Below are 15,087 nucleotides of genomic sequence, written 5' to 3'. Positions count from 1 at the left end.
TTTAAGCCTGTCTCTTAGACAGATTCAGGCATACTGTATATAAGTAATAGATTTATCACAATATGAGCTGTTTCTAAAACAAGGAAGTTTCATCATACAAACTCACTGTAATCATATGATGATAGTCTTCCAGCCAGATACATTAACCTTACGGCCTTGCACACCATCAACACAAAAAGTAAGGTTACTGGTTGAGATATAGCTGATGATCAACACAGTGCTCATGTATAATGAGACTTGTTTTCTTCTATCACACAAAGATTGATATACTAGAGAATAAATATTTGAGCTATGCAAACTGATGAGTTTGTAATTGATGTTAAGTAGTAGTAAATCCTGTATGTTTGCAATTCAAAACAGATAATGAAAATTTTATCTAATAACTACAGATTCTACAATTTACTTGAGTAATACTAATAAGGATGGGCCATAATTATTATCATTAAGAACATAAATACAGGTAAGTTACTTCACAGGATGGATTGTTAACCATCATTTTATTAACTGTATTACAGCTAAAGAAAAATTACATTCCTTTCCAATAAAAGCCTGTCACCACTCGAAGTTAAGCAAAATCTTGAGATGCCTCCAAGATTTCATTAGCATACGACACTGAAAAGATAAGAAAAATGCATATTAATAATACAACGTATCGACCCTTGATTTGAATGTTTTTCCCTGTTAGGGAGCGAGTGTACTATAGGTATTACTCAAGAGGTCTTTGCAATATCCTCTTACCCATAGCTGCACTCACTTTTAACCCTTCAAACTCTTAACACTTACTTGTTACAACTGAAGGGTTTTCCTCCAATTGCACATTGGTGCTGAATGGTCTCCCAAGCCCCAGTGTAGGGCTTTAAGGCATACATTCATAAACTCCTTCAATATAAAATTAAAAAGAAATTTGCATTTTTTCTAGCTATACTAATCAGTCCTTTGAAATAAGGGATGTATTCAGCGAAGCTGGAACGGCCAATGAAATTGTTAAATTTAGTTAACAAGTGGTGTGCGCGAGCAATTGGTACTGCTCACCCGCCATTCAATAAAACTTCACTTTTGACCTTTGCTCAGGACTGAGCAAAGGATGGAAGTTTAATGTTAAAGGATAATGGTTTGTATTACAATGAAAAATACAAATTACTTCTAAAATTTATTTGTTCCTACATGTATACAAACCTTGGAGACACACTTCATAGTGGGTAGGAAGTCTCCATACAACCAGTCTGCCTTGTCAACTTACAGAAAGGGGGGAAGGAATGGGACTGCGCCTCCTTGCTTGTTGATAAAGACTACTATGATGGTGTTGTCCAACACTACCGAGTACCGAGTGCCTGTGTTAAATGTTCTTGGAATGTTTGCAGTCAGAACACAGCTTGCATTTCAAGGACCTTGGTACAGAAGTTCACTGACCACACCTCAGGTGGCCTACAGGTAGGTCAGATGTAACCCCCAGCCCTCCTTCAACATGTCTAGAGGTTGAGAGTTGGATGGCCCCCCCTCCAACCACCAGGAAGATTGGCCCATGCCTCCTGTATCACTGGATTAGAATGAAATGAGGGACCCCCTACAGACGACCTGAGATCCTTCAAAATCACCAGATGGACTGAGCTTCTTCATAAAGCAAGAAGGCAAAGAAACACTGGCAACATGGAGCTGTGTTCAAGAACACTATCGGTCTGAGAAATAGGGGGAAGGAAGCCACTGATCCATAAATGTAGCAAGCACCCATCCCGAAGCACACTAACTAACCAAGATTCGACTTGTGCTCTGTCAGCTTGCTCAAAGGCATGATGCCCATCCTCCTACTCGGCATCGGGTGTGAGGGAATGCAGACATCAGCTTCCCTTCTATCTTCTCTCTCTCTTCCCCCTTCCTGACCTGACCTGGTTGGGGGCCTCAAAAGGGGTTGTGCATGCACAGAATACCTTCAGGAGGAAGAGGTTGTACACGGCCCTGATTAGGAATTAGAGGTTGCAGAGCCTTCATGGATGCATTGCCGCATCCGAAGGTTTGGCCACAGACCTCTTTGAAGAGCCAGAGCCCTTGATAGAGACTAAGCAATAAATCAGTGAGTACTCCTTTCCATACTCACTTGCATGAGACTCCAAGGAAGGAGAGATGTGGCTACCCCTAGAGAGACTTGTTTTGAGTCGGGAAACCAAAGCATTCCTCTTCCTCAAAATGCAGTTAGCCCAATGGAGTACTGACTGGTATGTCAAGCAAGTCACTGCCTTCCCACCAGAGCAAAAGACTCAAGGGACAAAACCCATTTTTCTTGCAAAGTATGCCTAATGCCTGACCATTTTCATGGCAGGAGACAACTTGGAGAGTGGCCAGGGCAGAAAATTCATGGCCAAAGTAGGGTACGCCTTCTGACTCTAGTCTCTTCAAGGAGTGTCTTCTCAACAGAGCGCGCACTAACTGGTCTCCTAACGAGGTGATGATGCGGCAGACTCTGTCACAAAGTACCTTCACTGCCGAGAGTGTGTGTACCTGGATCCTGTTTGGCTTACCAGAAGCAAGAGAGAACCAAGATCCACAGATCTGATCGATCACCAGGAGCAACTAGCAAGACTCAACCATGGCAGCTCAAGAGAGGTCCTCGACCTTTAGAGGCACCCAAGTGCCAATCAATGACCGAGGCAAACATAAAAAGGTGCCACCAAGGCTGCCTCACCCAGTTCATTACGCTTTATAACTGCAAGGACATCCACAAAGGAACAATGGCTAGTGGTTCTCTGCTCCAGTTGGTACCAGTCCATGGTTCAGTACCTTTGTACTTCACAGGGGTAGAGGGTCTGGCTGGCTGCTCTGGGGATTGTGCCACACCAATATATAACTATACCATTTAATATTTTATACCAAATTTATTCTAACTATTTACATGTACGCACTGTAGCTCATAACACTGTCACTTAGTTTAGTAGCATTTCTTTTTATACAGTGTGGGATTTGGTCCATATTCCAGTCATTACCCAGATTTAAGTAACTAAATAAAAATTGACCACAGTGACCCAGAGATGGGCCTAAATTTTATAACAGATTCTGACTGTTACAATCATATGTATGAAGTGGAAATTTGTCTAAGTTATTCTGGAAATTCCAATGTTATAAGATTTTTTTTCTACCCATTAATTTAACATTTCCAAGCTATTGGAAAGGGTCTGAATTCTTTTTGTACCACCCCATACATATTATATGATTGTTGTACCCCATTTATTATTAAATGACAAATTCGGAGATAATTTGTATTTTTCCTAACCATACAAACCTTAGCTATTTACATAGGGTATTACTTTCGGCGTAGCTGAAATGACAAGCCATTAGATTTTAACGAGGGTTAAACTACCCCCCCGCGCTAGTTAGCACGGGGGAGGGGTAGCTAGCTACCCCTACCCCCCCACACACTGGTGAGCTGCCTCACTTCACTTAAGAGGTAGGACTTGTCTTGGGGGACAGGGCTGACGGGCAAATATGTGTAAATAGCTAAGGTTTGTATGGTTAGGAAAAATACAAATTATCTCCGAATTTGTCATTTGTTCCGTAACCGAAATACAAACCACGCTATTTACATAGGGTGACTTACCTTTAGGTAGGGTGGAAAGTCGCCAGCCTTACTGGCTTTGGCTTACCCGGGGACTCAGAATCCGAGTGAGCAGCACTCGAGAAAAAAAGTCCCTGCACCTCACAAGTTTCTTGCTACGCAAGAAACGTGCGGCCTACATAAGCTTATGTGTGGAGGGAAGAAGTGTGACTTGTCCTAGGAAGTCGACCTGAAGTCCTTTAGCTGGAATTCTAGGCTAGGACGTTCCCAATACCACCTCGTCAGGGTATGGGGGACGCGACAGTATTAACTTAATACTAGGAACACAAGGAAGCATGGTTTACCTGCAGAGGTTTGAGGTCAGCTATGCAGAGAACCCAGGATGCTGCTTTCCCCAAGAGAGGGGAGAATGAAGAAAGAAGTAAGGGCCAGACATACTTCTTTCATTCATGCAGTCTAAATCCGGGTAACAATGCCCTCAACCTTCTGCTACCTGTCCATTAAGGAGCCTGAGGTTAGACCAGCTGTTGTGTAGCCACCACAGGGCCGTTAGAGAACGTATCGAGGCTCCTGTGGGTCACGTCCTTCAGGTAGTGGGCTGTGAAGGTCGTTTGACGCTTCCAGACTCCAGCTTGTAGCACCTGCGTCACAGAGTAGTTCCTCTTGAAGGCCAGGGAAGTTGCGATGCCTCTGACATCGTGTGCTCTAAGGCGACGTGACGGAGGAGGGTCTGGATTCAGGGCGTGATGGATGACCCTTTGAATCCAGGCTGAAAAGGCATTCTTGATGACCCTCCTCTCCGTCCTCCCTGTGCTCCTAAACAGGGCTTGCACGTGAGGACGAACTGCAGCTGTTCTTTAAGATAACCCCTCCGACTCCTTACTGAGCATAGTAGGAGAAGGTCTGAGTCATCTGTTACAGAACGGAGACTCAAAATCCTGAAGGAGTCGAACCGAAGGTCCGGGACTCCAAGATTTTGAGTCTAGTAACCAACTCAGGGACGAACCTGAACATTACCTCCACCTATCCTCTTGAATGGGCGACGTCGTACAAGAGACCATGAAGTTCGCTGACACGCTTGGCCGAGGCCAGAGCGAGCAGGAGCACCGTCTTCCAAGACCGGTGACGATCAGAAGCCTGGCGTAATGGTTCGCAAGGAGATCTCTTAAGAGCCCTAAGAGCCCAAACCATGTTCCATGGAGGAGGTCTCACTTCCGACTGGGGGCAGGTAAGTTCGTAGTTTCGTATGAGCGAAGAAAGATCCAGCGAGGAGAAAATGTCTATTCCTTTCAGCCTGAAGGCCAGGCTTAAGGCTGAGCGATAGGCTTCCACCGCCGAGAGCGAAAGGCGCATTTCCTCCCGCCGATATACAATAACTCCGCTATTGCTGGAATAGTGGCATCAAGGGGAGATGTACCTCTCCCACGACACCAACTACAGAAGACTCTTCACTTCGCCTGGTAGACCCCTGCGGATGACTTTCGCAGGTGTCGAGACATCCGCTCCGCAACTTGTTGCTTAACGCCTCTCTCTGTGAGGAGATGCTGGATGGTCTCCAGGCGTGAAGCCGAAGCGATGCTACGGCTTGTGGTAGATGTTGCAGTGTGGTTGTTTGAGTAGCTCGTGTCGTGGGGGAAGCTCTCAGGAGTTCCGTCAGGAGATGCAGAAGTTCCGGGAACCACTCTGCATGATGCCGCAGCAGAGCTATCAGAGTCATCGACAGGTTGACCGATAGTCTGGTCTTGTTAAGCACCCTTCTCATCAGACAGAACGGTGGGAAGACGTAGACGTCGATGTTGTCCCACCGTTGTAGGAAGGCATCTTATCAGAGTGCCTTGGGGTCTGGGACTGGGGAGTAGTACAGCGGCAGCTTGAAATTCAAGGCTGTCGCAAACAGGTCCACAAGGTCAGGAATTGGTGGCTACCAGGGGGGGCCGAAGACCACTCGGTACTCTCTGTCTGTGAGGCCCTGCTCAGACTGTCGGAGAGCACATTCCTTTGCCCGGAATGAAGCAAGCCGATAGGGTATTGAGTGGACTTCGGTTCATCTCAGTATCTCTACTGCAAGATGAGAAAGCTGTTATGAAAAGGTACCTCCCTGCTTGTTGAAAAAAAACCACTACCGTGGAGTTGTCGTTCACGGAGTGAATAGCCAGGGTCTGTTGGAAGTGTTGAAGGGCCAGAATACGGCCTTCATTCCTAGCAGATTGATGTGGAGGTACCCTTCTGGTTCTGACCATAGGCCTGATTCAGAACGTGACCTCCCCCCCCCCCTTTGACGAGTCCGAGAACAGCATCAAATGCGGGGGAAGGACGAGAAGATCCATTCCCTTGCAGAGGTTTCCGTAGGTCAACTACCACTGCAGGTCCATTCGTTCTGCAGGTCCCGAAGGGACCAGAATGTCCAGGGAATCATTGTCTTGATTCCACCGGGACTTGTGCCGCCAATGCAGGGAACTCATCCTGAGGCGGCCATTTGGAACTACCTGTAGCCTGGTCAAGGAGGAAAGGTGACCTAGGAGGTGTAACCAAGATTGGGCTGGAAGCTCTCCTCGTCTGAGGAAAGGTTCTGCGACTCTCCTCAGCCTTGCTATCCTGTCATCTGATGGGAAGGCTTGGAGATTGGAGTCTAATATCATGCCTAGATATCCCAGTTGTTGAGATGGAAGCAGAGAAGACTTCTCGAGAATTACCATGATCCCTAGATCTTGGCAAAGTCCCAGAAGCTTGTCTCGGTGTCGAAGAAGGGTCGATTCCGAGCTGCCTAGGTTAGCCAGTCATCCAGAAAGCGAAGGAGACGGATGCCGCTCCTGTGTGGCCATGAAGATATCAGGGTGAACATTCTGGAGGACACCTGCGGTGCTGTGGAGAGATCGAAACACAGCACCTTGAAATGGTATATCTTGTTGTCTAGGCTGAATTTCAAGTACTTCCTGGAAGAACGATGGATTGGGATCTGGAAGTACCCGTCCTTCAGATCCATTGTGCACATGAAGTCTTGTGGTCTCACTACAAGCCTGATTGACTCTGCTGTTCCACACTGAACGAAGTTTGTTCGACAAACTTGTTCAGGGCTGAGAGGTCGATGACAGGTCTCCAGCCTTCAGACGCTTTCTTACAAGAAAGAGTCGACTGAAGAAGCCGGGGGGGAGCCGTCGATGACCTTTTGGAGAGCATCCTTCTAGAGCATGGTCTCGACTTCTGCCCGAAGGGCTAGCCCCTTTGCCAATCCCATGGCACAGGAGCTCAGCGACACTGGATTCGCTGTCAGTGGAGGTAGAGATGTATAGAACGGGACGCGATATCCTTGGCTGATCACGGAGATCGTGCAGGAATCGGCCCCGAGTTGCTGCCACTTGAACGCGCAACCTTAGGCATCCCCCCACTGGGGACCATGCAGGAGGGTTGCCAATCCTAGCGTTTGCGGCCTCAGCCGCTCCCTCAGGATTATTGCCTCCCCAGGAGGACTTCCCGCCCTTCTTGTCTCTGACAGGAGGGGGCTGCTGTTTAGACACCTTGTCTTAGCTGCTGGGGCCGGTTCCGATGTCCTAGGCTGACGAGGCTGTTGTTGTTGAGGCGCTGGAGACTTGTAGGGTCTGGATGTAAGTGCCTTTGGAGGAGCGAATAGTGATTCGACTTTCTTCACCTCTCAGCTGTCCGTTCCCAGTCTTTGGGCTCAAAACAAGGTCTTTCCAAGGATGAAAGAGTGTCTGAGCTTGCCGACATCCATGGTTGGGACTTGCAAAGGAACCTCTCGGTCACTGCATCTCAATGCTTCAACATCGAGTTTGCCCACAAGTTCGAAACTTGGTGAGCCGGGAAACGATGGTGCTCGTGCCCGAGAGGAGGGAAGTTTCCATGACCCTTCCTGGAGCTCTCCTTGGACAAATTCTCGGATCGCAACAGGATGCTCAGAGATCCAAGCCAGACGACCAGCCACGAAGTTGCCTGCATGGCACACTTTGCGGCTTTCTCCTGGCTTAAGATCTCCGAAGTCGAGAATGTCACCTGCCGGGAGGAGAATTTCTCGAGAGAAAAATTCCCTGGTAAGCCCCTTCCACGGAATGGTGGAGAGGAAGGGCTAAACCAGGTTCCCCATGATCTCGAAGTACCTCCTCTGCTGACGGCTGACAGACGCAGTGTCAGCGACTCCCGCTGGAGGGAAGGGGATCGGATGATCCTGAGGAGTAGAAATGATGGGGCCTGCCTGAATGAAGGAGAAGAATGTTGCCCAGACCTCTCTGAAGCTTCTTCCTGCTCCTGCACGTGTGCTGCTTTGCATCTACAGGTGAGAGATCGTGCTGACAATGATCTGGAAGTACGCGCTCCAGAAGACTCGCCAGGTTGCCCGTGTTGCGAAACCCGACGGGAATCACGGACAAAATCGCGCTGGCGCGATGGAAAACCGTTGGTTCACGCGCGGGAGAACATGGGTGCGCGGTCGTAAGGGCGAGCGCAGGCGGCCGGGAGACCGATGGCGCGTAAGTGAGCAACGGCTCGTAGGCGGGCGAAGGCGCGTTGGCAAGTGATGGCGCGGTGGCGCGTTGGCAAGTGATGGCGCGGTGGCGCGTAGCGACCGATCGCATACAGGAGAGTTATCGTGTGGGCGCGTAGGAAACCTACCACGATTGAAGCGTTGGCGCGTTGAAAACGCTTGCGCGCAGGCGAAGAATCGCGCGGGCGCTTAGGAGATCGCTGGCGCGCAAGGAGAGCCCAGGGGTGCCTGTGAGCGCCCGTGCGCTAGCTTAGGTGTCTCCTGGGCGGCGCGGTGTGAAGTGGAAGCGTGCTGGTGCGTTGGCGCGCTGGAACCGCGCGTGGGCGCGCTTGGCGCGAAACTCCAGAAGGGCACTGCGAGTCCAGAAGAACCTGTGAGCGCCTGTGCGCTAGCGTACGAACTTCTTGAACTGCGCGCGACGAGGCAGGAACCAGGAGATCGTAGGCGCGTAGTTGCGTGGCCAGAAGATATCAGCGAGGGTGCAGAACCAGAGAGATCGTCGGCGAGGAGGCGAAGGAATAAACTCCTTGCCTGTGCCCAGATCCGAAGATCGTGGGAGCGGGGGCGAACGTTGGTGCGCATTGCGCACATCAGAAAAGGGCGATCAGATGTGCGCCGGCGAGCAAGCGATCGTGGGCGTTCAGGAGACCGTTGGTGAACAAGGCGCGTAGCCGCACAGAAGGTCCCAGAAGCGTTGGCGATCAGATCTACCGCGAGACTCAGCTACAGGAGATCGCTGGAGTGTTGATTCAGCAGAAGACTGGTCCACAGCAGGAGAGTATTAGCGAGGTTTCACAGGTAAAAACCTGGCACTAAGGGACTTACTCACATTGTGAGATAAGCCCTTTGCCCCGAAGGGACCGGTGCCCGTCGGAAAACAGGGTGGAGTGGCGCCCACTGCGCATCTGCGTCCAAGAACGGAGATGGAAGACAAGAAGGTCTGGCAGGTGCCGGAGATCGCGAACGATCTGCCGAAAGGTCTAGCGAAGCAGCTGTAACGGTCTGTTCTCGTCAAGGAGGATCCTCTGCGGCTGAAGATGAAGACGACCATGAACAGGAGCACCATCATCAGTCCTCCGAAGAGGAGTCTCTGTTAGTGAACTCCCTCGAGGGGGAGAGACACTCGAAGGAGAGACCGTTGGACTCAGCTGCCCCCTCGAAGGATGTTCGTATTGGGGAACTGAGCCTTCAGCAACAACAGCAGCAGGGGAGTCCTCCGAAGAGGAGTCTCTTTGAGTGTCCTTCTCGCGAACGAGAGAGGAGAACACTACGTAGAAGAGACCAGAAGAACTGATGAAGGCCCCCCCTTAGGGCCGTTGGATCAGCAAGCTGACCATAAAGAGAAACCCTCCGAAGAGGAGCTCCTGCAGCTGCCCAGCCCCTTGAGCGTAGCTGCAAGTGCGACCGCTCAGCACCAAGAGCATAATCGCACGAATTCCATGGTCCAGCCTTGCAACCGCTCAGCCCCTAGAGCATGGTTACAAAAGCGGTCGCTCAGCACCAAGAGCATAACCGCCCTAGGACCAGGAAAAAATCAACCAGGAATTATTAAGGTAAGAGAAGTTGCCCCCCCTGAAGGGGAAAAAACTCATACCTAGGAAGGGAACCTCCCTCGGAAGGGAAGTTACCCACCCATGGAGGCGAACCTCCTGAGCGTTCTAAATGAACTAAGGAGCTGACAGTTGTCACGGGAGAACTTCTCGGAGAAGGGAACACGCCCATGACGAAGTCGTAGAGGAGGCGGCAACAGCAGACTCCCCAGGCCCAAACAGGACAGCTCTGCTTCGTTGGCACATTAGGCAAACGAAAAATCTAGATAGTTAACTGTGAAAATAAAATAATTAGTTTAAATTTATTCCCCCGGGGGAACTCCGAAGAGGAACCCCGAGGGAAAAGAACATAAGAATTACGCACCAGGAATGCGCCTTCCTCCCCCACTGACACTCACGGGAAGGGGGGAAGGCGGAGAACTGTAACAAAAACAGAATTATACCAATTATAATTATGTAATTCATCTAAGTATGTTCACTAATAGTAAGAACGAATGAACCCCGAAGGGAAGCGTTCTACACAGAAGCTGATAAGTTGACAAATACAATTACATTTGATTAAAAATAATTGAGACAAAATAAATGGAGTAGCAACTCAACCCGCAACGGGAAGGAAGCTACCGTAATACGTAGTAGTAATAGAAGGGTGAACGACCTCAAGAGAGAGAGAGAGAGAGACCGTGGTCAAACTAAACTCCCATGTTCCCTACGCTGAAAGACCAAGTTCCCCGTAGGGAAGGAGGAACAGCGGAGAAACAGATTAATAAATAAAGTCCAGCGATGACGATTCCCCACGGCGCCCGCCGAAGGGAAGACCGAAGGGCGAAGGACCAAGGGAGAGATCGCGACCCATGAAATGTCACCGTGGGGGCCTGGAACCACACGGAGATGTTGTCGTACAATTGAGTGGACTTCCTACACACACACACAGCACAAACACTGGAAAGGAAACTTACTGTATTTCTATACTCAAATATATACATAAACATAAGAATGTTTACATATATATTAAGTATAAGAAAAGTAAGTAATTAAGTAAAGACAAAACATTAATGGCTGCCATGCGAGGACGGGACAGAGACGTCTGCTCATCGTCCGAGCCAAAAGTGAAGAGGGGCAACTCACCAGTGTGTGGGGGGGTAGGGGTAGTTAGCTACCCCTCCCCTACCCCCGTGCTAACTAGCGCGGGGGTAGTTTAACCCTCGTTAAAATCTAATGGCTCGTCATTTCAGCTACGCCGAAAGTAATACCCTATGTAAATAGAGTGGTTTGTATTTCGGTTACGGAACAAATAACTCTTTAGTTGTATAATAAACCATTTTCTTTAGCAGACATTCTTAATGAGGTTTGTACCCCACATTCCAAAATCATTCCAGGATTTTAAACAATGGCTGGTAAAATTTACAAGTTCCTGGTCAAGAAGTCACAATAACAGAAAAACTTAGTTGAACATTTGTGGATTAAGGAAAGAGAGAGAGAATGGCTCCAAGTCTCTTAATAGAATGATATGGGAGACTAAAATATTGAACTTACATCTGGCAATGGGGTAAGACTAAAGGAGATAAGGTATAAGAGGGAATAAAAATTCTGGGAGTCATGAGGGGACTAAAGTACTCCAAAAGGAGAGATAGGATATGAAAAATCATTTGTGGTATACAAGGTTAGGACATTATTATATATCAAAAGTAGGATAAGACAATACTGTTTAACACAACAGATGATGTAAATAATAATGGCAGGTGTAATAAAAATTATAAAGGTGATAAAGAGTGTCACAACCGAGATGGTATGGGCGCATGTTGAGGCTGGATGGTGGGAGTGAGTGAGGAGAGCTTGGGAGTTAAGGGCAAATATGAAGAGGGAGACAGAGAATTATATGGCAAGATAAGGTAAAAGATAATAGGGAGAGAAGAGGTTTGGTGGGAGAGGATGCCTTTGATAGACGGCATAGGAGAGGGTGCATCAGGCAACCGACTAAATAATAGTTAAAGTTTTCATAAGAAATATTACCAACAATATTTTTCAATAGCATGTTGAGATAATGGTATATCACAATAATAAAAAGAATACCTTAGAACAAATCCTGAACTTGTAGGTAAATAAGAAGGCAAAGGTAATGTAAAGACAAAAACATAAGAAGGCAAAGGTAATGTAGAGAAAAACATAAGAAGGCAAAGGTAATGTAAAGACAAAAACATAAGAAGGCAAAGGTAATGTAGAGAAAAACATAAGAAGGCAAAGGTAATGTAAGGACAAAAACAGGAATACGAAAAACAAATTGCTTGAGTAGATACATGACAGCAAGGAAAAAAACAAGTCATAAAATATGAAAATACTCTTTCATGCTTTTCCTTCAATAACTTTCTTAACTAACTGTATTAATTTAGATGAAGAACATCTATAATTTTAAGGTAAAATATTCTAATAAATAACTTACTATTTTCTTCAACTCGCTCTGGGTCAGTAACAATGCAGTTTTTGATGGTACACTTCCTCTCAATGTTTGTTGTAATCAGACAGTTTTCAAGTACACACCTATAAGAAAATATTCTTCATATTACTACGGTATATCTTTGAAAATTTGCTTCACTTTTTAAACAAAAAAATGCTCAATTGAAGTAGACTATTAAACATTGTTTTTAAAAAAAGTTGTAATCATTATAACAAAACCACAAAAGAAAGTAATTAACAATACAACACTGATAAAAATACATAGAAGAAAGACAACTGAGTCTTTCACAATACCAAGGATCTAGTAGGAAAAATAAAAATTTCAAGAAAACCCAGTTTGAAAAATGTTATTTTCATTAGTAAAATAAATTTTTGAATATACTTACCCGATAATCATGTAGCTGTCAACTCCGTTGCCCGACAGAATTCTACGGAAGGGATACGCCAGCGATCGCTATACAAGAGGGGGGTGTACTCACAAGCGCCACCTGTGGCCAGGTACTGCAGTACTTCTTGTTGACACCACTTCAATTTTTCCTCGGTCCACTGGTTCTATGGGGAGGAAGGGTGGGTCAATTAAATCATGATTATCGGGTAAGTATATTCAAAAATTTATTTTACTAATGAAAATAACATTTTTCAATATTAAACTTACCCGATAATCATGTAGCTGATTCACACCCAGGGAGGTGGGTGAAAACCAGTGTACATGTATATCAAGAAGCTAAGTATCCCGTATTTCATATTATCAGTTATTCAAAATAACAATGAAATTACAAGCACCTGGTAAGGAAGTCGACTTGAGCCATTACTCTGCCTTAAATAAGTTCGTCTTCCTTACTGAGCGCAGCGTTCCTCTTAGGAGGCTGAACAACTCTAAGGTGCTGAAGTATCAAGGGCTGCAACCCATACTAAAGGACCTCATCACAACCTTTAACCTCGGCGCTTCTCAAGAAAGAATTGACCACCCGCCAAATCAACAAGGATGTGGAAGGCTTCTTAGCCGACCGTACAACCCATAAAAAGTATTCAAGAGAAAGGTTAAAAGGTTATGGGATTATGGGAATGTAGTGGCTGAGCCCTCGCCTACTACTGCATTCGTTGCTACGAATGGTCCCAGGGTGTAGCAGTACTCGTAAAGAGACTGGACATCTTTGAGATAGAATGATGCGAACACTGACTTGCTTCTCCAATAGGTTGCATCCATAAAACACTGCAGAGAATGGCTCTGTTTGAAGGCCACTGAAGTAGCCACAGCTCCCACTTCATGTGTCCTTACCTTCAGCAAAGCAAGGTCTTCTTCCTTCAGATGAGAATGTGCTTCCCTAATCAGAAGCCTGAATAGTAAGAAACTGAGTTCTTAGAACTTGGAAAAGAAGGTTTCTTGATAGCACACCATAAGGCTTCTGATTGTCCTCGTAAAGGTTAAGACCTTTTTAGATAGTACCTAAGAGCTCTAACTGGGCAAAGTACTCTCTCCAGTTCATTCCCCACCAAGTTGGACAGGCTTGGGATCTCGAACGACTTAGGCCAAGGACGTGAAGGAAGCTCGTTTAGCAAAAACCGAGCTGCAAGGAACATGTAGCCGTTTCAGATGTGAAAACAATGATCCTGCTGAAGGCGTGGATCTCACTTACTCTTTTAGCTGTTGTCAAGCACACGAGGAAAAGAGTTTTTAATGTGAGGTCCTAAAAAGAGGCTGATTGGAGAGGTTCAAATCTTGATGACATAAGGAACCTTAGGACCACGTCTAGATTCCAGCCTGGAGTGGACAACCGACGTTCCTTTGAGGTCTCAAAAGACCTAGGGAGGTCCTGTAGATCTTTGTTGGTGGAAAGATCCAAGCCTCTGTGGCGGAAAACCGCTGCCAACATACTTCTGTAACCCTTGATCGTAGGAGCTGAAAGGGATCTTACTTTCCTTAGATATAACAGGAAGTTAGCAATCTGGGTTACAGTGGTACTGGTTGAGGAAACTGCATTGGTCTTGTACCAGCTACGGAAGACTTCCCCTTGAGACTGATAGATTCTGAGAGTGGATGTTCTCCTTGCTTTGGCAATCGCTCTGGCTGCCTCCTTCGAAAAGCCCCTAGCTCTTGAGAGTCTTTCGAAAGTCTGAAGGCAGTCAGACGAAGAGCGTGGAGGTTTGGGTGTACCTTCTTTACGTGAGGTAGACGTAGAAGGTTCACTCCTAGAGGAAGAGTCCTGGGAATGTCGACCAGCCATTGCAGTACCTCTAAGAACCATTCTCTCGCGGGCCAGAGCGGAGCCAACCAACGTCAGCCGTGTCCCTTTGCGAGAGGAGAACTTCTGAAGTACCCTGTTGACAATCTTGAACGGCGGGAATGCAGAAAAGCATCCACGTGAACTGCTGCTGGGTCTGGAATCGGAGAACAATACAACAGGAGTCTCTAGGTTATCGAGGTAGCGAACAGATCTATGGTTGGCTGACCCCACAGGGCCCAAAGTCTGCTGCAAACATTCTTGTGAAGGGTCCACTCTGTGGGGATGACCTGACCCTTCCGGCTGAGGTGATCTGCCATGACATTCATACCGCCCTGAATGAACCTCGTTACCAGCGTGAGCTTTCGATCTTTAGACCAGATGAGGAGGTCCCTTGCGATCTAGAACAACTTCACGAAAGAGTCCCTCCCTGCTTGAAGATGTAAGCCAGGGCTGTGGTGTTGTCAGAGTCCACCTCCACCACTTTGTTAAGCTGGAGGGACTTGAAGTTTATCAAGGCCAGAAGAACCGCCAACAACTCCTTGCAATTGATGTGAAGTGTCCTTTGCTCCTGATTCCATGTTCCCGAGCATTCCTGTCCGTCCAAAGTCGCACCCCAGCCCGTGTCTGATGCGTCCGAGAGGAGACGGCGGTCGGGTTTCTGAACAGCCAAAGGTAGACTTCCTTGAGAAGAAAGCTGTTCTTACACCACGCGAGAGAAGACCTCCTCTCTTCGGAAACAGGAACTGAGACCGTCTCTAGCGTCATGTCCTTTATCCAGTGAGCAGCTAGATGATACTGAAGGGGGGGAGGTGGAGTCTCCCT

The 15,087-nt window shown here is 47.2% G+C and overlaps 1 protein-coding gene across 1 annotated transcript in view; it reads right to left on the bottom strand.

Annotated features, from left to right (window-relative positions):
• Window positions 1-480: 480 nt before the first annotated feature.
• LOC137642811 (translation initiation factor eIF2B subunit gamma-like) overlaps window positions 481-15,087 on the bottom strand; it is a 55,592-nt gene continuing 40,985 nt past the window's right edge. The window contains exons 10-11 of the mRNA XM_068375689.1: window positions 12,027-12,124; window positions 481-612 (exon numbers count right to left, since the gene is read on the bottom strand). Of these exons, the coding sequence (XP_068231790.1) occupies window positions 566-612; window positions 12,027-12,124 (145 nt within the window). The 3' untranslated portion in view covers window positions 481-565. The remainder of the gene's footprint in view (window positions 613-12,026; window positions 12,125-15,087) is intronic.

Source organism: Palaemon carinicauda, chromosome 6 (genome assembly GCF_036898095.1).
Source record: "Palaemon carinicauda isolate YSFRI2023 chromosome 6, ASM3689809v2, whole genome shotgun sequence".
NCBI classification, from domain to species: Eukaryota; Metazoa; Arthropoda; class Malacostraca; order Decapoda; family Palaemonidae; genus Palaemon; species Palaemon carinicauda.
This window is presented reverse-complemented; position numbering and strand designations above follow the sequence as displayed.